This window comes from Ruditapes philippinarum, unplaced genomic scaffold (genome assembly GCF_026571515.1).
Source record: "Ruditapes philippinarum isolate M1 unplaced genomic scaffold, ASM2657151v2 ctg2521_1_1_1_1, whole genome shotgun sequence".
NCBI lineage: Eukaryota > Metazoa > Mollusca > Bivalvia > Venerida > Veneridae > Ruditapes > Ruditapes philippinarum.
Window position 1 is genome coordinate 122790 of NW_026853420.1, and position 24559 is coordinate 147348.

General features: G+C 32.1%; 1 protein-coding gene across 1 annotated transcript; it reads left to right on the forward strand.

Moving 5' to 3' along the window:
• The first annotated feature begins 1056 nt into the window (after positions 1–1056).
• On the forward strand, positions 1057–24211 carry LOC132736832 (PHD finger protein 14-like). Its single transcript, XM_060724050.1, has 23 exons — positions 1057–1214; positions 2518–2631; positions 3771–3869; positions 4328–4649; positions 5622–5778; positions 6190–6245; positions 6969–7080; positions 7544–7638; positions 8459–8501; positions 9242–9382; positions 9964–10039; positions 10394–10488; positions 12136–12229; positions 12927–13033; positions 13339–13434; positions 13942–14036; positions 14463–14594; positions 15516–15663; positions 16528–16878; positions 17626–17722; positions 21072–21189; positions 22459–22576; positions 23418–24211. Exons 1-23 carry the CDS (start codon positions 1148–1150, stop codon positions 23445–23447), a joined length of 2763 nt encoding a protein of 920 aa, XP_060580033.1. The 5' UTR covers positions 1057–1147; the 3' UTR covers positions 23448–24211.
• The last annotated feature ends 348 nt before the right edge of the window (positions 24212–24559 follow it).

The window sequence follows — 24559 nt, forward strand, 5'->3', positions numbered from 1 at the left end:
ACGATAAATTTTTAAAAGGGATTTTGCAAAATTTCCATTTTTAAAGACTTTTTAAAAAGGGCTTAAATTTTGGGGAAATAAAAGGAAAGAAATTTTTAATATACATTTACCCATGGGTATAAAGCTAGGGGAAAGCTCTTAACAGTTTTGATATTGTAATATGTATGATTGTTCATTGGTGGTAACTAGGAGCATTTCAGAAAGGTAAGGTGGAACGAGATTTTTGGACATTTTATAAAAAAAAAGAACAAGTTTGAGTTGGTTACAACGAGATTCAAATGATTCCCACCCTACTTCGGACATAAGTTTGGGAAATGAAACAAGTTTGGTTTGTAACCAATTTATATTGTTTAATGAGCCTTTCATGGACGGTAAATGGAAAAAGTGCACTTGTTGAAATTTTGACCTAAACTAAAATATTGATGGTATTCATTTAGAAAAAGCATTTAAACTTTTTAGAATTTTTGATTAGGGTGTAAACGTAACTGTAAAAGTTGCTGGTAATGAAGATATTGCTTTCAATGAAGTCCTAATCATGGAATTGCATATCTACAACATGCTCTTGTAAACCTTGTTTGAAACAATTTTTATAAAGCCATGCCATGCATTGTTCAGCAATTGTTAATAAAAATAAATTTGTATTTTTTTAAAACTTGTCATACACAGCCCAAAATGATTTCATTCATTCATTCATTCATTCATTCATTCATTCATTCATTCATTCATTCATTCATTCATTCATTCATTCATTCATTCATTCATTCATTCATTCATTCATGCATTCATTCATTCATTCATTCATTCATTCATTCATTCATTCATTCATTCATTCTTTAGAACTAATATTAGAAAGTGAACGTTTCTTAATTCCTGGAACCTTAATGTAGCTTATATTATTTAAAAAAATCTTTCAGAACATAAAGATCGCCATGAAAAAATCAAATGCCAATTATACGTTTTCCTATACTATTTTTACATTGTCCTGAAAAATAAAATGGCTTGCTGTGATGAAAAATATTTAGTAGTGTATTGCCTAAATTATAAATGTACGGAACAAAAGGGTACGGAGTTTAAACTCGCGAAGAAGCGACAAAATAAAATATATTCAATTAATTAGCTTATTGTTCAGCATTTTTAATAGGAACATATGATGGCAGATGATAGTGATGTTGATGAAAATGATAAAAATGTTGGATTTCTTTATAGAGCAATGAGTAATTACTTTATTATAATTATTAGAGAAGTTGAGTTGTGTATGATATTTTGGATAAGAAGAGTACTCGGACAAATTGAATAATTTGAGAGAAGGGATGACTGTGAGATCGATATAAGATAACATTTGTCTAATTTGAATCTATGTTGTTCGAAGTAAATTGTTAATCAATAGTTAAAAGCGTTTTTTGTTCATAAAAAAATTTCCCCCAATTTGGATGAGGTTTCATGTGAAAGTGCACACAATAAATAAAGGGCATGTGCTTTTTCTCATTTAGGTCATAAAAACTTTGTTACTCTCCCTTTTTAAAAATAATTTTCAATATAAAACACTCATAGCATTTTTAAATTAAATTGTTTTTCATGCAAATTTTTTTTCTTGTTCAAAAAAAGCCATTGAAAAAAATTTTTCAGTTTGTAAAATTTACAAGATTGTGGGTTTAAACAATTTGGCCCTTTTTTTTTTATTTTTCAAAAGTAAATTTAAATGTTCACCCAAATTTTTTGGGGGGACAGTATGGAAGGGAGGGTGGATTTGCTCAGCCGGGGAAGCTTTGGTTTCAAGGGATTCCGATGGTCCCGGGGTTTTAGTCTTGGGGCACAAGGATTTTTTTTTTGGGTTATTTTATAGCCAATATTTGGTTGCATTCATTTAATCACTGACAAAAAATTTTAAGTGATGCATTTTTCACAATTTTTAACAAAATATCGCTGAAATTCTCAATGCCATGGGTTTGGGTCATGTTCCCAAAACCCTGGAAAAAAACCCTGGGTCGGGCTGCACATATTCTCACCATGATATTTGGTGCCCAACTTGGCTATAGCTCAGAGTTTAATCAGGGCCTTCGGTCTACCAAATCTGTGGTCCAATATCAGCTGCAGGCCCCCATCAAAATAGTAGGCCTATGTTTTTTTCCCCCTTATCAGAGGTAAAAATAACCCTCAAAACATCAAAAATCTAAAGGAAAAATCAAAAACCTTGTACTGTTTTTGACATTGTAAAATTGATCTGTTTCATGGTGTTACTGTCCGAGGAATATTATATGTCTGCTCCATTTTTTCATGCTCTGTTTTTTCGATTGACATGTTGACATGAAGGATCAGGTTCACTGAAATGTGTGTCTTATAAACTAAGAATAATAAGGTTAATAGGTTTTTAAAGAGACCTCTGTAAATATGTTAACTAATCATTCATTGATACTTTGCATAAGTATGACATGTCTTTTCATCTGGATCATGAATTTTAGTTTGCGGCAGAGAAATTTGGATTATGATGCTACATTTTTTGTATTTCATGTTTCTCAGGAAATAGGGACCCTGGTAAAAGACGTGTGAAACCTGTGCAGAAACATTTGATACAAGTTAACTTTGGTGGAGATGATAGTGAGAATGACAGTGACTATCATGTCAAAAACTCAGGTAGGCAAACTTTGCTGTAACTGCATGATGACTGTTAGTTAAGGCATAAAATGAAATATTTATTCGTTTCCCCTCCCACTACCTACACTGGAAAAAAACAAGGTACCTCCAAAAAATTCATTGCCAAACAAAAAATTACTTCTTTTGCTGCATGCCTTCAGATGAGTCAAAATATTTAAAGAAAATCAAACTTGAAAAAAAATGTGTTATGATTTTTAGCTCGACTATTCGATAAGAATAAGTAGAGCTATTGTAGTCACCCGAGCGTCTGCGTCGGCGTAACCACTTATGTTAAAGTTTTTGTAATAGTTCAAATATTTTCAAAGTCCATTGACATATGGCTTTGAAACTTTGCATTCATGTTCACCATCATTACCCCAACCTGTAGACAGGAGGAGGTAACTGTATCAAGCATTTTGACAGAATTATGCCCCTTTTTCGACTTAGAATTTACGTTAAAGTTTTTGTAATAGTTCAAATATTTTCAAAGTCCATTGACATATGGCTTTGAAACTTTGCACACTTGTTTACCATCATTACCCCAACCTGTAGACAGGAGGAGGTAACTGTATCAAGCATTTTGACAGAATTATGCCCCTTTTTCGACTTAGAATTTACGTTAAAGTTTTTGTAATAGTTCAAATATTTTCAAAGTCCATTGACATATGGCTTTGAAACTTTGCACACTTGTTCACCATCATTACCCCAACCTGTAAACAGGAGGAGGTAATTGTATCAAGCATTTTTTTTTACTATCAAGCACTAAGAATAGTCGAGCGTTGCTGTCCTACCGACAGCTCTTGTTAAAAAGTAAAAAGATTTACATGTTATGTGCGATTTATGACTGATTTTGCAGTATTTATCATCATATTTCCACTGCGTGACTTTATTTAAGGACATTAAGGACAAATTTGCAAATTTTGACCCCTTTTTGGTAATTTATGTGGATTGTTATTGCCATTTGCTATGTGTTAATTATTTTCTTTTTTCACATAACAATAATTATTCTCATTTTAGATTTAATGGTTATTAGGGAGAAATGAAAGCATCATAGAACTTTAAGTATGAAAGTCATCTCATTCGTAAGGAAAAATGTCTCTTAAAAAATGTAATTTTTGTTGTTGCTGATTTTATTGTAGATCTGAGTGATGATGATGAACAAGAACTGGAAACAGATGAAGACCGTGATGGTGACAATGATGACAGTGATGATAAAAAGAAAGATGAAAATGATAATGGTATTGTTTGGTTACAATTTACTTACAATTTAATTTTCTTTCTAAAGTTTTTTTTTACATTAGAATAATACAGAACAACCTCTTTAAAGCAATAACCTTTTTACAACAGCTACAGATTTTCCCTTTAGCCTACCTTCATAACCTGTCTTGGGTTAGAATTACAATTATGTATCTCTTAGTTCCAGCAGTTGAGGTGGTTTTGAACCCTGGTATTGCTTTAAGTTTGTAACGCCCAAATTGAGCCAAAATCTCCTTTCCTGTTTCAGTGCCATACAACCTAAATTGTGTTGTTGCGCTGTAAAACCAAACTTAACAAAGGGCTTTCTCTGCCTGTAAGAGACAAACTTACTATTGGACCATAATCATTACAGTAAGTTTTTAATAAAAAAATTATAACGTGAAAAGAAAAAAATGAGAAAAGAAAGAAAATATTTTCACTAGTTTTGTCTGGTTTTTAGGACCTGTATTATCATCCAAAAGTGATATATCAGATGATGATAGTTTGAGTAGTGATAGTAGTGAAGACTCCAGTGATGATGAGGGAAGTGACGATAGTGATAACGGGAAACAACGGAGAAACTTACTGGACGTGATCAACACAGATGATGATGAGGATGACGAAGATTACGTCCCGAAGAAGAAACAAAAACACATGGAGAAACACGTAGAGAAACAGAGAATACGATCTCCTGATGTGGTGCCAAACGATATACAGGAAGAGTCCACAAGTTCTCATCCAATGAAAGTGCTCATTTGTTGTGTATGTTTGGGAGATATTAGGTAATATTGATTATATAGAGGATATTTGTTTAGTTCAGTGTAAGATCGGAATATATTTCACCGAGTGAGCACCAAAAGGTATAATATGAACTTTGGTGTTCACAAGGTGAAATATATTTCGATATTACACTAAACTAAACAAATTTTCTTTTTATTACATGCAAAGAAACGTTTTAAAAAGACATTAACCCAATACTGAATGAAAAGCGCGCCAAATCATAATACAACGTGACGTCATTTACGACATCACGTCATTAAGTTGGTACCCAGTACTGTGCACGCTGGTATTTCACTGAAACAACATAAGGGGCTTAAATTCAAAACAGTGAAATTATCAAAGTGGTAATTTCACTGTTTCAAACAGTGAAATTACCAGTTTTATATCACTGATATATTTCTATAAACCACTGGAAAGCATGTAATAAATCATATTTGATAGCACTAATAAATTAACAGATCTGTTATAATTAATTCTGACTGAAGCTTCACACAGCAAATTTGGTGTGTAAACTTGAAGAAGCAATGTTGATCTATTAAAATGTAGGAATTTTTGTAGGCAGCGCTGTGGTTCATATACAGTAAAATGACATTATTTCTTAAAATTACATTATGCTCTTTTTTTTTTCAAGTTCAGTTAACTACATGTATCTGTTTGTGTGTGTTTTTTTTTAAAAAGACTGACTATTATTATTGGGATTGAACAGTAACTGAAAATGACAAAGAATTAGTAAAAAATGTAAAAACCTGTCTAGAAAATACAAAGATATAACAAGACTGTCAGTGAATGTTACCTCTAAATTGCAAAGAATTTATATAAATTTCCTTGAATCATGACATCTGAGTTATTAATTATTTTCGTGAAGCAGAATAAAATATTGAAAGCAAGTGTGGCAAATTGTAAAGTTATTATAACATTAACCAGTACACTCACCATTTACGCTTGAATGGGGATAATATCACTTTACATTACAGTGAGACGGATGATGAGATTGTGGAATGTGACAACTGTGGTGTTGCTGTTCATGAGGGTTGCTATGGTATCAGTGATAACCAATCAATAGCCAGCACGGAATCCTCGGCTAGTACCGAACCCTGGTTCTGTGATGCTTGTAAAGCTGGTGTGAAGCCGGTAAATATAACCTTAAAATTTTTACTTTGACTTTTACACATGTGTCAGAATTTTAGATTGATGAAATTATTCTATTGTTGACGGAACAGTATAAATATTTCTTGATAGTCACAATTGTATCCTATCTCAAGTTAAACAGAAAGCCTCTGTAGCCAATGGTTTAGTTTTCTGATATCATTTAATTTGCCCCTCATTGCAGTTGGTTGGTATCTTTCCTAGGTTTTTAATCCTTTAGTTTTATCCAGTAAGTTTAGAATCCCGTCTATCATATAAGTCATTTGTACTGTTTTGTAGAACACGTTTGTAATGCATAGTAAGGTCCTTAATCAGAAGTGGCAAAAAAAATTTAATGTTAAAAATGAAGTGATACATTATTTTGAAAATGTAAATATAAAGTACTGATATTTACAGGATTGTGAATTGTGTCCAAATGAAGGAGGAATATTTAAAGAGACAGATGCTGGGAAGTAAGTCTGGTTATATTTGTTATATTTTTCTGGTCCTTCGGGATCATTGATTCCAAAACTTTTAAGTGTTGAAAATTAAGTACCAGTCAAGCGGGTGCTAGGGGAGCATGAGGGATGTTGCACTTTTTTATTGTCCCTCATGTACAGACTAAGTCAAAATGAGTCTGCATTTTTGTTGTGATTAATGCTTCCAAGGGATCACATTTTGTCCAGATTTTTGTTATACTTTAGCTGAATCTGAAGTTTGATCTAAAATATTTTTATCAGTGATGAACCCTTATCTCACTGTTGTCATGTAAATAAATTTGAATTTGTAATTTAACATTTGTTTGTTTCAAGCAGCATGCCTCCATATTCATGATAATTTTTATGAAAATTATTAAAAAGTGTTTAAAGTAGTCAAAATATTGTCTTATGTAATTATTCCCTGTAAAAAGCTTATGTATATAAATTTGGCTGTTCGTCCAAATGTCTAACCAAGCATATGATAAGATACAATAACAGTAACAGTAAATTCTATTCATTCCATGTATGTTGTTGGTTATAAAGTTGACTTGGTGTTGGGTATATTTTCAACACAGGGAAAATGATATGCTGTAATCCAAGCATGTCTGTTAGAAAAGGAAATAGTGCGACTAAGCTACACATTTATGTCGATTTTGTCATTGTTATGAATATACAACATATTAGAGAGAAAATGTCATTATAATTCTGTATTTCTAGATGGGTACATCTTGTGTGTGCTCTATACACCCCAGGGGTAGCATTTGGAGATGTGGACAAACTGTCACCTGTTACTTTATTTGAAATGCCATACTCAAAGTGGGGATTAAAGGTACATTTTTGTAATATTGAAGAGTAACAAACTATTGAACTTTTAAAGTTTGAGATTAAAAAATACAGTCAAATCTATTTATAGATGATAAAAAAGAAGATTAATGTGAAAAAATATTTTCAGTCACTCATCCAGCAGGACAAGCAGCTTCTAATTACAAGTGCAGACAACATTTTCTACTCGTCCTGCATTGAGTTTTCTTAAATTCTACTCGTAATTATGAGTGGATGAATGACATTTTGGATCCATGATAACCAACATAAGTGATTCATAGTTTAGAAATGTTAGGTTGTTACCAGGATTAGGCTGCCTTTGAAATTTTGTTCGCTACTTCAATACAATCAAGTATTACATTCACAATATATTTCAATTCTCTAGAGAAACTTGTCTTAGCAACAACTAAAAATCTTTGTATCTCAGAGGGTGTTGCTTTGCCGAGGTTTTACTGTATAATAATTTTCAGGAATGCTCACTATGTGAAGATTCAAGGTTTTGTAAGACGGGTGTATGTGTGAGTTGTGATGCTGGAATGTGCCGAAGTTTCTTCCATGTTACATGGTAAATAACCATTATATAATAAATACAATTGCCCCTTACCTATGTGGGTGGTGTCTGTTCGTGCCTGAAATAATGCATGGAGGGGCACCTGAGGTTTTACTCTACCAGTAAAGCTGGAATGTCGCCATATGACCTATACTGTGTCAGTGTGACGTAAAATTCAATCAAAAACAAACGAACAAGACAATTATAATAAATATTTAAATAAGTAACTAATTGACTAATTGTTGTACAGTCTCCAGTGTGTTTCAAGCCACACTATAATTGTCCATACTACAACCTATGATCTACATTGAGCTCAACTGTTATATTTATATTGTTGAGAGACAGACTTGACTTATATTTATATAAGTGACAGGTTCTTCTTGCAATCAATGTCAGTATCACTGGTTAAGTTTTAAAATTATTATGACTCAACATTTCTTCATAGAACCCATTAAGTATTGCTTTGAAAGTTATAACGCTTGTTAAGAAAGAACATAACATGCTCTTCAGCCAATTATTTTTTTCTAGAGTTTTTTTTTTAAAGAACAGGTGATAGTTTGGTGACTTTTCATTGTAGAATTATCTAATGCATCAATATGTAGGACCTTAGTTTAAAGTTTCACTTGAAATCTGTTATTAATTAAGAGAAAGCGCATTAATCCTCATCTTAGTGCAAAAACTGGTTAACTCTTATTAAATTTAGAAGGACATAACCCATTACTGCAGTAAGTAGACCATTTAATCTGCATTCTATAGATTTATATTGAGACACAGTGTTACCAAACAACTTCTAGAGTCTAGTTTACAATGCCTATCCTATTATAATATTTTTCAGTGCACAAAGAAATGGATTGTTGTCCGAGGCATCTCCAGATGAGGTAAATATTGTCTGGTTATACTATTCTGTACATTACAGAGGATTATTTAGATTACAGAGGATTATTTAGACTTGTTCCAAATTTGAAAAAAAACATTGGCATTAAGACCTATATTGTTGTTTTTTTAGCTAGGTCAAAGTCCCACATATAACCTATCTTGAACCAACCATTGTTTAATGCCCTTTAAATCTGTACATATTTCATGAAATAACAAACTCCTTCTCTCCATTTCACATACATGTATATGTATACATATTATTATTTTTCATAATCATGTTGTATTATTGAACAATATTTAAACTGGATTTTATAAAGTCTTGTAAACTGGTTTATCACTTTTGGTCTTTGTTATTAGGTTTTCATGATCAAAGAACAGCTGAACCTATACTAATTTATTGAAAGTATAGGATTTTATTTTTGTTTTGAAAATTCAGTTTTATGCTTTTAGTTTAGTTTATAAAGAATTTAATTTAGTTTTATTAAGTAGGAAGCTATAAGCTTGTTAAAACACTCTTAAATCCGTTCCTGGAACCAACCAATATTAAGAAATGAGTGTAAAGTTTCTTGCTCATCGAAATAATGGCTTGCCCCTGATGGGGTTTGAACCCATATGACCAGCAATCCTTAGATTACTAGTCCTAGTTTTAGTAAGCGTTAACCACTCGGCCATGCTGCCACTTTGATTTTGAATGATAAAAAATCATTTGATATTAATGACATGATTATATTGTTTGTATCAGGATATAGCTGACCCATTTTACGCTTACTGTAAGCTACATGCTGATAAGATAACATCTAGAGCTAAACGTAGAAACTTCCTCGCCATACAAAGCCATGTGAGACAGCACACTGCACAAAGCATACCAGATGAAAAGGAGAAGGTAAAATTTCTGGCGACATAACTTAAGGATATTTTATTTTATTTATATGTACATTTACTGTAAATGCACATTAGCTGTGTAGCACCAGTATGTGTAGTTTGCTCATGTTATAGTAATTTTCCCCTTAGATTAGGAATGAAGAAATATTTAAAAATGACTTGTCATGAACCAAAAGGAGAATGAATCTTCTCTGAACTTGTCCTGCAGCATTCTTAGATGGTCTTCTTAAAGTTGTTTTAAATAAATTGGTTTGCCCTTTGAGCCTCTTTCATGGGATGCTATAACTTCAAACAGATTTTAACATTATAAACAACTTCTTATTGTAAGCTAATGGATGGATCTTCTCAAACATAGTACTCTTAATCCTTGGTTTAATTGCTTTTTAATTGAAATTGAAAATTGAAGATGACCTGAGCAGGGGTCGCTCTGACCAAAACAAAAAACAATCCTGAAACAACATTTTACTGATAATAAATTATTGCATATGTTTGGCAAGTAACATTCTTTTATGTTAACTGTCAATTTGTTTCAATGATATTATTTTTGAGGCAAGGTGTCAGATATTTGATACTATATTTCAGGCAAGATTTAAAAGAAAATTAAACAAACATAGACAAAGATATATGTTAGCAAAAGCTGCTAGACCTCCATCATGGGGTAAGTGTACTAAAACTTGTCAATTTACTTGTCTAAATTGGATGATTTAATCCAAATACCCAGATTCGGGGAATGTCATACATTATCCTTTCAAGCAGATTTATTAATATATAAGCAAAAATTAAATATTATAAATTATTTTGCAAAGATTCTCATGCTTTTTAAATAAAACTTTTAGAATTTTCTCATTTAGCTAATGGAAGTCCAAATTTTTTGTCCAGTATGCAAAAATATATGAAGTGGCTCTTCAGTGTTGGTATGACTTAAATTTCACTGAAAGATTAAATGAATAAACATTTCACATAAATTACAAAAAACAGGATTTTCCATATTCATATACCGGTATATTTTCAGTGCCCCCTCAGAAGATGATAAGATATCTCACCTCTAGTCCGTCTGCTGTGAAGAAAATGTTGAGGAAGGCAGAACTCATGGGCATTATAACACAGGTTTTATCAAGCAGAATGATGCATTATAAATCAATTTCACATGATGTAAAATGCTTTACAAATCAATATCACATGATGTAAAATGCATTACAAATTAATGTCACATGATGCAAAATGCATTACAAATTATTATTATATGATCTAAATATAGCTGCAATCTCGTTGGTCCAAACAGTAGTCAACAGAACTTTTTATAAAATCATATTTACTGGGTGTAGTATCATATTCACTGGCTGAATTGGTTATTCCCAGTCTAAAAATAGATTGAGAGTCATATTCAATGACCATACACCGTAGACTGTTAATAACGTGTGTAAATTAAAAAATAATTGTTGCGTTTTGTTCTTTATGGCATATTTCTCGATTAAAATATCAATACATTACCATTTTACTTAAAGGCTACACCGCAATGATGAGTATAAACTTGAATTACTTTTGTATGCGCAGCGTTCGCGAAGTCGTTGCACGCCTAACACGTGCGTCTTTTTCCCGCTTCAACGAGGCAAAATTTGCACATGTATATAAGGTTGTACTTTTCGTGTTTTTTTTTTATTTCTTAGCCTATTCATATAATAAAACGTCTCGCCTCGGTCAATATGTCATCTGCCGGTGAATATCACATCATATTCAATGGCTCACTAGTCAATAATTGTATAATATCACATGATGTAAAGTGCATTACAAATTAATGTCACATGATGTAAAATGCTTTACAAATCAATATCACATGATGTAAAATGCATTACAAATTAATGTCACATGATGTAAAATGCATTACAAATTAATATCACATGATGTAAAATGCATTACAATTAATATGACATGATGTAAAATGCATTACAAATCAATATCACATGATGTAAAATGTATCACAAATCAATATGACATGATGTAAAATGCATTACAAATCAATATTGCATGATGTAAAATGCATTACAATCAATATCACATGATGTAAAATGCATCACAAATCAATATGACATGATGTAAAATGCATTACAAATCAATATCACATGATGTAAAATGCATTACAAATCAATATCACATGATGTAAAATGCATCACAAATCAATATGACATGATGTAAAATGCATTACAAATCAATATCACATGATGTAAAATGCATCGCAAATCAATATTACATGATGATAAGGATTTAACTTATATCTCAGCTTTGTATGGACATTTTTTGTAATTTGAAAAGTTTTTTTTTTTAAACCCAAGGATAAGTATGAGTAACTTTAAACTATTATATCATCTACTTGTTTGTTGACACAGTATTATGATAGTTTGAGCTAAATTTATAATTTTTATTACACAAACATTTTAAAATTAAACATAGAATATTTATCAGAAAGAATATCTTTAAAGTTTTAAAGGTGTACTCGCTACTGTAAAAATAGATGAACAGGGGAGTGGTGGCATAAAGGATAAGGTGTCTACCTCTCTACCCAGGAATCATGGGTTCCAGTCCTGCCCAGGTCACAAACATGTATCCTTAAATGATACTAGTACTGGTAAGGTTCAGAAAAGGAACTTGAGACTTGTTTCAATAAGCTGCAAGCATTCATCACAATCCTTCTTTGATAAAAAACATTTGAACTGATAAATTCAAAAAGGTCAGGGCCAAAGTATTTTATGTTTACAGTCTCACCATGTGGTACATACAGCAGAGAAACAAGAGAGGAAGAAATCCCATACAGGACCAGCTTTCGCTGCCGACTTTGTCACCTATTATCTAGGTAATTCCTCTTTATTGTTTATACAAGGCTTAGTATATAGTAGTATGAATAAAGTTAATCTGGCATGGCCGTGAAAAAAGCTAAGCATCATTTCATTTAGAAGATGTTGGATCAGGGAAATCAAATCAAATCAATGTTTTAACATTTCAAGGGTTGACTGGGAAACTGTTGCAAGTCCTTCTTTATTTCATATAACTAACTGTTGTGATGTGGTCAACCCTCAATTTATCAAAGTCAGCACTGCACATTGATGGGTTTTTTATAGGCTTATTCATTTTCGGCAACAGAAAAAAAGAAATCTGTAAAAAGTGTCAAATATGTAAAACAGGTTTATTAACTATTGTTTATTTGGGTAAAAGACATCTGAACCAAAAACAATACTCATCATTGTTTACAAAACATACTCAGAATGTTTTCCAAGAATTGCAGACACACTATTAAACACAATTGATTTGTGATGGACAGACTTTGTGAATTATTGGTGGAATTTGTAAACACAATCAATATACATGTAAATGGACATGCATTAGAAATATGAATTTGTATTTTTCAGATAATAATTTCACATGTAAATAGTACTGCAAACACTTTAATATGTTTCTTTTATTCTTATAATCAAAATATAATTTTTTAAGAACAAATGAAACTTTAATCAAACAGTGAAAACGAGGAACTGACTTAAAATAATATTTTACAGATCGCAATGTGAAGATAGAGAAAATGAAGTCAGATTTGAAGGAACTAGAAAAACAGAATGCTAAACTGCGGAAACAAGATAATGCATTGAGACAACAGTATGACAAGGTAATTATCTTATTTTGTTACCTTATTTAGTCTTTTTATTGTGGAATACTATCCCTTATATTCATATATTTCAAGTATGTTTGCAGGCATGAAATAGTTTGTTTCCCAACTGCAACACTATTATGTCATTCATTTGACTGAGAAACTCATAAGTGTCAAAGGGTGAGAAAAATGTGTAGCCTGACGGGGACTTGAACCCTGGACCTTTGGACTACTGTTCTGCAACTGTACAGACTGAAAGTATGCATTTTATTTCATAAATATTTCTCAATATTTAATTTATAAGTATATACTGTGTTTTGCAGCTGTTGAAGCAGACAGAGAAACCCCATGATCCAAGCAGTAAACTGAGAAAGACTGGTGAAGATATATGGGCTATACTTAATGCACTGGCTGGAAAGGTACGCTGTTTTGTCATTTCAAGGTTACGGGAACCTCTGTGGTTGATATGACAGTCACTGAATTCTATTTACCCTCGCCACTGGAGGTTTTAATATCACAAAGAATGTAACATTGTTTATGTGTTTTATGAGGCAATCACTCAATTTGCGTTTGTTTGTGTTTTATATCACATGGACACTGTGGACTTTAGACTTTCTAGCATTACTGGTGCAGTTAGATCTCTTGAAAAAGGTGCTTTATTATAATTATTTCTGGCATCAAGTTGCACCGGAGTAGAAATACTGACCTATTAAATGCAAGCTGGATAGCTTTCTCACATGATGGACGCCAAAATTAGTTTGAAAGTTAAAGCTGAACGTTTCAAAGTGCTGAATTGAAGTAATGTTTGAGTGCTTAATTTACAATACACATCATTATTGTGCCAAATGGTTTTGTCATTGTCTCAAAATACATGAATTTTGAAAAATAGACTCATGTTTAGGAATTCTGATCATGTCTCATTTCAGCCCATGCCACTACCTGAGATTTTCAGGCAGAAGAAAGTGAGCAAATCACCTGCAAAGAAAGAAGTTCTTAAATCTCCTTCTGCTGTCATTAAACAGTAAGTCCCTCTTTCTTTAATGAAGTATTTCATATATGCCATTTTGTATAACTTTATTGAATCCTGAAAAGTTTATTGTAGCACAGGTGTGGCTTATGGCCCTTTTGTTAACATTGTATTTGATTGCTTAGTCACTTGGTTTTCTATGACCCCACTGCTTGTCCTTGTCAGTCTGTTCATCCTGCTGTCAGTGGAAATTTTGGGGCATGTCTGTCTATAGACTTATTTTTACTTTAGTTTTTATATTTTTTTACAGAAATTGTTGTTATCAGTTTGATGACAAATAACATTAAGTTAAAATTTGATATGTTGAAAATATTTTACTCAAATTATGAAAAATGCATCTGCAGCAGTGTATTTTAGCACATGTATATAGTATAAGTGTTTTATGGTTGATATGATTGATATCTATGTTATTTCCTTCAGATGTGGTACATGTGGGAAGTCACATGATCAGCACCTGTTGGCTAGATGTGACAAGTGCAGACTGTGGTATCACCTGGGATGTCTTAATCCACCACTTACCAGAATGCCAAAAAAATCCAGTAGATGGGGATGGTAATATAACTTGTTTTTATCTTTCATTATAAATGTATGATCTTAAGATGGTAGAAAATTGTAAAGCATGTTAGAGAAAATTTTCACTAGAGATTAAAGTGCATTCTAAAAGTGTAAAAGGAGTTTTTTCCCTATAATATTTTTGAGATTTATGTACCATTGATGTAGGTCTTGACGAAATTTTATATCATTCATTCATTCACTGTTTTTCCAGAATACTAGTAATTGTTTTTATTTCTAAAAAAAATAGGTTCAGAATTACACTATAAATTGATTTCCAATTAATTCTTAGTTTATTCCTTTATTATCATTTGCAATTTTTTCTATATTAATACCATATCATACCACACCACACCATACCACACTATACCACACCACACCATACCAATACCACACCATACCATACCAATACCACACCATATCATACCAATACCACACCAAACCATACCAAAACCACACCATACCATACCAATACCACACCATACCAGTACCATACCAATACCACACCATACCATACCAATACCACACCACACCACACCAATACCACACCAATACCACACCACACCATACCACACCATACCAATACCACACCATACCATACCACACCAATACCACACCACATCATACCAATACCACACCATACCAATACCACACCACACCACACCATACCAATACCACACCATACCAATACCACACCACACCATACCAATACCACACCATACCAATACCACACCACACCACACCAATACCACACCACACCACACCACACCATACCATACCACACCAATACCATACCACATCACACCACACAACACCATACCATACCACACCACACCACACCACACCAATACCATACCATACTATTCAGTTTTTTTCTACTTTTTTATGTTACAATTAAAGAAAAAAAACGTGATTTTCTAGGCAATGTTCTGAATGTGGAGACAGCAGTAGTGAGGAATCTGAAGAACCTTCCAATGTTGATATAGATGCTCCACGGCGACTCCGTGAGAAAATTAAAGAACCTGCAAAGTTCTCCAGAGCACAGCAAGATATGGAGTTTTTATTCCCTGTAAGTTTCTTCATCAATTAGAATTTTTAAATTTTTGTTTGCTGCTTGTAAAAATTTTACAGTGGAATAATACTTATTTTTCAAACATTTTATTTAACAATGCAATATTAGTCAATATGTCAATATGTGAAACCAATCAAATATGAGTTTGAAGCTTTTGCCATTTTATTTTTACACATAATGTATGTGATTGTGCATGGTATTATAAGTGACAAAAACAAGACATTTGAAATTCAGTGCAGTTTTACACTGTTGATAAATATTATAAATAAGTGATCATTTTACACAGTCCTAGTGTCTGAAAATTCAGCAGTTTAAGTCAAAGAGCAAAGAAGCAATTAAGCATATTCAGAATGTGAAAGCAAGAGTTCAATTAAATTAAAACTTTCTGGGTTCTTAGTTTCAATTAGTTGATCCAGGATTAAAAATAAAGAAAAGTAAAGGTAGATATTAATGTCCCAAGGTTGCTACATTTATTTGTTTTGCCGGTCTGTCTACAAGTAGATAACTTTTACCTTGACCTTAGCATTTTCATTAAATAAGTCTTTCATACTTGGATGAAGCAAACCTCTTTGACAATATATTATGATTTATTTAATGTCCTATTTGATGAAGGTCTAGACCAATAATATGTGTGCAGAATTCAAGATCATTCGCTCACTCTGTTTTTCCAGAATAATTTTTATTATTGTGATCCAAAATTCCAATCAAAACAATAGCACATTAATATGATTTACAATTTATTTCTGAACATATTTCTTTACCCTATTTTTGCTTATCATTCCATTTAAGTGCACCAGCTGATCTTAGTATGAAATTCAAATTTTAATATATAAACTTAAATATCTTCTCTTGTAATTATAGAACATGCATGGTCGTCAAGACAAAAAGAAGAAAATGGTCAAAGGACGTATTAAAAAGAAACCTGAAAAGAAGAAAGCTGAGTCGGAGGAGAGACAGATAGACGGCAATAAACCAAAACCCGAGGAATCGAGCGTGAGTAGCCCTCCTCAACCGGAACCCTCACCAGCAGCCTCTTCACCAGCAAACCGTTCCTCTGCCGAGCCTTGTCAAGACGATCAGTCAAAAGCACCGTTCTCCCCTGCGAAACAACAACCACCAGATGAGATAGTGATTAGTGACGATAGTTCGATGGAAGTTGAAATCAAAATTGTCGAGGAAACAACGCCAATACATAGGCAGTTAACTTCATTTGTAAGACTTTTTTTGAGTTGATACACTATAAATGAAATGTGAAGTAGCACTTAATTTATTAATAGGGGACTCAATGGCTGAGGGGTGACGTTTTCTGAGTTCAAATCTCTTGCCTTTCACATGTCACTTTGATTATGAAGTCTTTTACAAGACACATGAAAAAAGCTATCTTGCCAAATAGTTTATGTAATGTTGTTGGTTGTAATTGACTGAAGTAATACAGAGAAAGATTCCAAAGGTCTTTATTTGCCATAAAAACCTTTATAGTGTAAAAACTTTTATAGTGTCAGTTTGACTTTAAACGTTGTCCCTAAAACCTGACGAGTAAAACTGCAAAGTCAAGATAAATACTCTTAGCAAGTTGTTTAAGAATTTTAATGTTTACAATATTTAAACTATTACCAAATATTCATGTTTTTCAGCAGTCAGATTTTTGCTAAAAAACTTGTTCTATTTATAACTACTATTTTGTCCACAACCTTTGATATTTGATATTTAATATAACATTGATATTCTAAATGTGCAGTCTAGATAATGGTTGAAATTAATTATCTTGAAGAAGTGAACCATTCTGAAACTTAGCTTTTGATTGGTCAGTGCTGAGCTAAATATTATCCAATGGAAAATTACCATTTCAAGAGTGGTCCTCAATTGCTAATGTAAAATGTAGTTTAATCTACTTTTGAAATTATTTAAAAAACAAACCGTTTCATAAAATCATAAAGAGAGGATGTATTGTCATTTCAGCATGAAGTATCAAGGAAAGGTCGGAAGATTATCAAGAAAAGACATTATGATGATGATGAAGATGACAGTGACACATCACCAAAACAGCTGGCAACGGGTTAGCCATAACCTAACAAATGTTTTAACATTACATTTGAACTGAGTCATGATAAATCAAGCTTTTGATTGACTAAAATAATCTAACATTTCAGGGATGTCTACAAGCATTGTTAATTTTGCACATGTTGTTGATTTTGCACATGACTTAACTTAATACTCTTGCAAATTAACACAATTGAATGGAAAAACAATATTGGCATTTATACTGTGACGGGCATAATGCGACTTTAACCTTTTTGATTGCATGTTTTGATATACATTTACACTCAAATTTAGTGTTGATGTTAGGGATCATTCTGAAACAGATTTTAAAGAAACTCCACTGAGGTTCCAAAGCTTGAAAATATGAAATTAAAAAAAAAAAATTATAAATACATTGAAAATCACATTTTTTTGCAATACTCTGCCGGTTTTAGTGTAAAATGTTACAACTTTTCATTTTTTGGTGACATTTCACAATTGTAATAATTATTCTAAAAAAGTGAGAGAATGACCTGAAATTTTGACACAAACTGTTAGTCTAGACCTACATCAAATTGAACATTAATTTCGAAAAATTATTTCCAGTCCTGTTATGTCAGAAAAACCTCAGTTGAGTACCTTTTATCATGTTTAGTAAATTGCAATGCTCTCCAGATGAAGTGTTACCTGGCAGGTATTATCCTTGAATGATGGAAACCTTAACTTTGTACATTAAAAGCTAACAATAATGGGCCTGTTGGTTAAATAGTGGGCTTTTTAATGTTGTAACTAGGATAGTATCAAACCAGGTTTTTAATTTTGAAATACAGTAAGACTGCTTTTGGTTATGAAGAATGGTGGGTTCGTCATATAAAGGGGGTGATCATAAGGTGGGGCTATACTGTACATGTAAATTGGTATTATCTGTATAAGATTATCTGCTGGGTTTGGATTTATAAGGTTGTTCTTGTTTGATTAGGTGATTGATTTATTACCTCTTTATACATGTTCTGTGCTACATATAATACAAAGGACGGAAAGGGGTGGAGTTTTGAGCTTAATGCTTAAAAGCTAGAAAAGTGAATAAAATGCTCTATTTGAAATTGGTGACAGCTATAATTGTTTAGGTCATTGGTAAACAAGTAGAAATTTTGATGCTAAAGCATCAAGTCGCCGGATAGAAATATGATTGTATTATCATAAATAAAAGAAAATATCAGTTTAATGGTCCGAGTATAAAGAAAAGAGGAACAATAAGTTGAGTAATGTTTATTCATTAACACGTTTTCATTTACATGCCACAATTATATCTTTCTTGCTGAGAGTTTTATGCAAAAAAATATCTAATGTTATAATAAAATATCATATTTGAATCAAACTTGCTTAGCAATTATTTTCGGGAGCTGTTTCGTTTGCTTACATAACTTATAACTTACTATGATTAATGTTAACGATTTTATTGTAAGTATAATTACATGTATAAGTATATTAATTAATACTGCTCGATGGCCTAGTGGTAAGTATGACAAAGTTGAAACCTACATGTAGTAGGCGCAAGTTCGAATCTCGGACAAATCCTGTGTGTAGTTTTCATAAATTGATTTTTATTATATCTTTTAACTTTTGAAACATAAGTTGATAAATCGTGTGTTTCATTTCTAGCACTTTTTTATTTCATAATTTTGATAAACGGTCAAGTTTTGCAAAATACAAAAAGTATTATAAAAGAAAACATAAAAAATCACTTTATCGAACCTACAGTCTTCAATTTGAAACTAACTTTAAATCTAACACCTTGTCATCGAGGCTTGTAAAGCAAGTGATATGATTATAATTCTTTTTGTAATAAATTATTCTACTTTATACATATACCGTTGTACGTATGGTTTTCTTCAGCATCCGATAATTACCGACAAATTATTACCGATCATCGAATATTTGCAAAGTGACTATGAAAATATATATGCTTAATTATTGCATAAAACAATGCAATTCTACTGTAAAACTGGTGTCTGCATAAACAAATTATTCTTATGCACTATCGAAAAAATATATCATTTAGCTGAAATCAATATTCCTGTCGTTACATACGATAAAGTTAATGTTTAAATAATTGCCTTTCAGTGCGATAAACTATCAACACAAAGATAGTTTATTTGTTTTCTTCGATTCCGACCCCTACCGTCATACCGAGATTTTTCATACAAAATTACTTTGATTTGCACTTTACTATTCACATGTTACCTGTATATCTATCTTATCAGCCATTTGTTACTATTAATAGATTCCATAACAATAACATATACAACGTGTAGTCACGTGATTCTGGGAGAAACTGTTTATAATAAATAAGATAACAAATAGAAAAGGTCTCATAAGATACAAACAACCAGATAATTTAAAAGTGTCATTTCAAATATCATGCATGATTTATTTATCATAAAATAGCAACGCTTGACACTTTAAAAAAAGTAAAAGCATCCCTAAATTCAATGACTGGTCCATAGGGATACGTCACTAATTCATTTTATAAATATTGTAATGTTGCTTTTTACGATGTCAGTATTTGAATATTTCATTTCATTTGGCAACATTATTGTATGTTTGAATTTTTGAGATTACTGAAAACAATTGTAGTCTTTAATTGTTCAGTAATTGTTATGCTTTTATTTACAGAAATTAATGCCTTCTCCTACCATAGGTATAATATTAAACTGTTACAAATATAGTCGCCGGTTTCTACCGGCGACTAATTACAAATTAAAAACCTGGTTTTACCGTGGCATAGATGTACATGTTAAACATGTAATATAGTTTATTATTTTATAAGGAATGTCATTTGTTAAAAGCTTACATACACATTCCTTTGCTCTAGATTTAAAAAGAGTCATTATATGTTATGCAACACACAAGATATTTTGATTTTGTAATATTTTATGTAATTGTACTATATAATGGAAATTATCATATTGCATGTCGTTTGTTAGGTTGATTTTTATTGGACAATAGCAATATGACAGTCAGTACTTTTCTTCATGAAAATTCATATTTAACAAGCATTAATTACTGAAATCAGTTCTTTTACAACATTGTTGCATTACATATTTGTCTCAGTTTTTTGGTTTGAGTTTTGGTATCTGTTATCTTTTTTAAAATGTTGGGATGTTTGATTCAGTGGAATGTTTTGTGGGATTAATATTGTCTGAAAATATCAATTTACTATTGTCAATATATCCTACGGTTGTCTGAATGTCTAAAGGGACTGAAAAAAAAATATATGACCTATTTTCCAAACATAGAAAGGATACCAAAAGTCAACTCTATGCCAGGCATTGTAAGGATTGAAACTGTCACATGTTACTTTACACCACATTTTGAATTGATAGGCAGAAAAATAACGCCTGAGAAAGATGGAGGAAAAAAGGTACCATCAAAAACGCCCACTCAAAAGCCGACTCAGTGTGTCACATGCTCAGAGACGGGGAGCAGAAAAACTATGGTCCAGTGAGTATAAATTATTATCTCTAGTATATACATTTACCTTTTATATTGCTTCCAAAAATACTGACTTGTCTATGAACTTTGACCAGTACAGTCAGATTTTTTTTTGTACTGTTTCATTATATTGCTTCCAAAAATACTGACTTGTCTATAAAATTTAACCAGTACAGTCATTTTTTTTTGTACTGTTTCATTGGTCTGAGGAAAATTTATATTGTTTTATGCAGTCTTTCCTTAGTTTGTATTGTTTTATGCATTCTTAACAAACTTTGTACTGTTTTATGCAGTCTGCCCATGATTTGTACTGTTTTATTCAGTCTGGCCAGAATTTGTACCGTTTTATTCAGTCTGACCATATTATGTACTGTTTATTCAGTCTGGCCATAATTTGTACCATTTTATTCAGTCTGACAATAATATGTACTGTTTTATTCAGTCTGACCATAATTTGTACTGTTTTATTTAGTCTGGCAATAATTTGTACTGTTTATGCAGTCTGACCATAATTTATACCGTTTTATGCAGTCTGGCCATAATTTGTACTGTTTTAGGCGGTCTGCCCATAATTTGTACTGTTTTATGCAGTCTGACCATAATTTGCACTGTTTTATTCAGTCTGACCATAATTTGTACTGTTTTATTCAGTCTGACCATATTGTGTACTGTTTTATTCAGTCTGACCATAATTTGCACTGTTTTATTCAGTCTGACCATAATTTGTACTGTTTTATTCAGTCTGACCATAATTTGTACTGTTTTATTCAGTCTGACCATAATTTGTACTGTTTTATTTAGTCTGGCAATAATTTGTACCATTTTATGCAGTCTGACCATAATTTGTACTGTTTTATTTAGTCTGACAATAATATGTACCATTTTATGCAGTCTGACCTGAATTTGTTCTGTTTTATGCAGTCTGACCTGAATTTTATCCTGTTTTATGCAGTCAGACCTGAATTTATACTGTTTTATGCAGTCTGACCTAAATTATGACTGTTTTATGTAGTTTGACAAGAATTTTACTGTTTGACATTGAATCATCTTAAAATAACCAGTTAATGCTTTGCAAATTATTGTATAACTGCAACAGTGTAATGGTAAACAAGTCTTTTTAGCTGTATTATAAAGATGTCTGGTATTTAGATATAGAATTTCCTTTCTTGGATAAGACCTAATTGCTTGCCTAAGGGACATGTCTACAGCAAAAGTGGTCCATATTCAGAAGTTATTTTTAGCACAGTTTTGACTGGGGTTCTGTTTATATTTTGTAAGGTGTGACAGTTGTGAGCAGTGGTACCATCTAAAATGTCTTGACCCTCCATGTACACGAACACCTAAACAACGGGGATATACCTGGTTCTGTGAAGCCTGTGATAACTCAGACGATTCTGTAAGTATAAATGTTAGGTAACTCTCAGATTTCTTTAATGATAAGGTTATTAATTTATAACTTAATTCTTAGTACAGAGTGGTCAAGGTTGTTGGCGTCTGATCATTTGATCCCTTAACTAGCAGCAATTAGATCTTGTCTATGTCACCAGTATATAACCGGGCCAGGATGTATCTTCTTGCAGTCTGACTAACTCTAATCTGGTGGCAGAAAAAATTATCAATTTGGTATAGAAATCCTTCTGACTACCAATTGACAGTTCTAAGTTCAAAAGACACACAACAGAGTAAACATTGATATACGAAAAATCGATGTTGAAAATTGGGAATACTAGTATATGATGTTGAAATCATGAATTCACGAAGTTGAAATCATGACGTTCAAAATGTGAATTTGTGAAGTTGATATCGGGAATTTGTGAAGTTGAAATCTTGAATTCCAGAAGTTGAAATCATGAATTCATGAAGTTGAAATCATGAATTCATGAAGTTGAAATTGTGAAGTTCAAAACATGAATTTGTGTTTGTGAACTTGTGAAGTTGAAATCTTGAATTCATGAAGTTGAAATCCTGAAGACGAACCTGAGAATTCAAGAAGTTAAAATAGCATCACTGGTCTTTAATATTAATAAGAAAACTTCTTAGCTTCACTACTGGAAGTATGCTCCAACTTCTAATTAAATTTAATTATAATGTTTACAGATATTTTTAAATAAATAAGATTAACATAATGATAAAAGTTTTATTTATACACATACATTGTAAATAATAGTAAAAGGTCATCCAATGATCGTAAAAGGTCATCACATAATTGTAATCTTCTTTTCTTACCTTTTTCTCAGGAGGAAGACGAGACTGAAGATAAAACATGAGCGTAAATGTCCTCTGTCCTAGAAAACTATTTCCACATAGCATTATGAACATTGTGCTGTCACCAGTGACTTTCATATCATCAAGTACCAAAATGTGTTCTACAGTTATTATATGTGTAGATTTCACTACTGATGCAAAATAATTGTAGATAGGATAAGTCTGTTAATCCCATGTTGGAATTAATCAACTTTGAAAGTACATGTATTGTTATTTGGTGTTTTTGATATTCTCTTGACAGCAACCAAAGAAAAAAGTGTATTTACTTTCATAATGTTCTCTGAATAAATGTTTTCAGAGAATCAAGTAGTTCCCAGTGAGCCCTTCTATTCTTTATACTTTTATACTGGCAAGTTAAAACTTGTATTCTTTCAACACACTTGTTTATCTCTTTTCATGACAGTTTCATTTATTGACTGATTACTTACAGGTTTGGGCTATATTAAGGTCGTGGTATATCAGTTATTGCAATATTTTCCCCTCATGATACAATAAACGGATGTAATTTTGAAAAACTGGTAAAATACTGGCATGATTCTGCACTGAAAAGACAATCTACAGGGAAGGAGATTTGCCATGCTTATTCAGATTTCACTCTTTCAAAAGCTCAAAAAGAGGTCAATTTTGCCAAAAATTTGTTTAGATATTTGGTATCTTTCACCTACTTCCACCATTGAGGTCAATTGGTTGAAGATGACTGGGGGGTTATGAATAGATTTTTTTTCTACTTTTCATCTATGAACCTTTATTTACTGAAATTAGAAATATTTGAGCCGCGTCACTACAAAACCAACATAATGGGTTTGCGACCAGGATGGATCCAGACCAGCCTGCGCATCCGCGCAGTCTGATCAGGATCCATGCTGTTCGCTATCAGTTTCTCTACTTGTAATAGAGTTGGTAAGCGAACAGCAATGGATCCTGATCAGACTGCGCAGATGCCATGTTTCAGGCAATTATTTGCCAATTCAGATGAAATATAATTTTCCAATATATCTCAGCCTCTTGTACCTTTCCTGGGTATGCTTGAAGATATTTGTAAATCAATGTGACCACATATTTTCGTTAAAACCTTTGCACAAAGAAATATTTGAGCGGTGTCATGACAAAACCA

What these genes read in the sequence shown, in the direction of transcription:
- LOC132736832 (XM_060724050.1), top strand. Translation starts at nt 1,148, where the DNA reads ATGATGGCAGATGATAGTGATGTTGATGAAAATGATAAAAATGTTGGA. An exon ending in GTAAAGCTGGTGTGAAGCCG is followed by an intron (nt 5,779 to 6,189) that starts GTAAATATAACC and finishes TGATATTTACAG; the next exon opens with GATTGTGAATTGTGTCCAAA. An exon ending in TACCAGATGAAAAGGAGAAG is followed by an intron (nt 9,383 to 9,963) that starts GTAAAATTTCTG and finishes ACTATATTTCAG; the next exon opens with GCAAGATTTAAAAGAAAATT.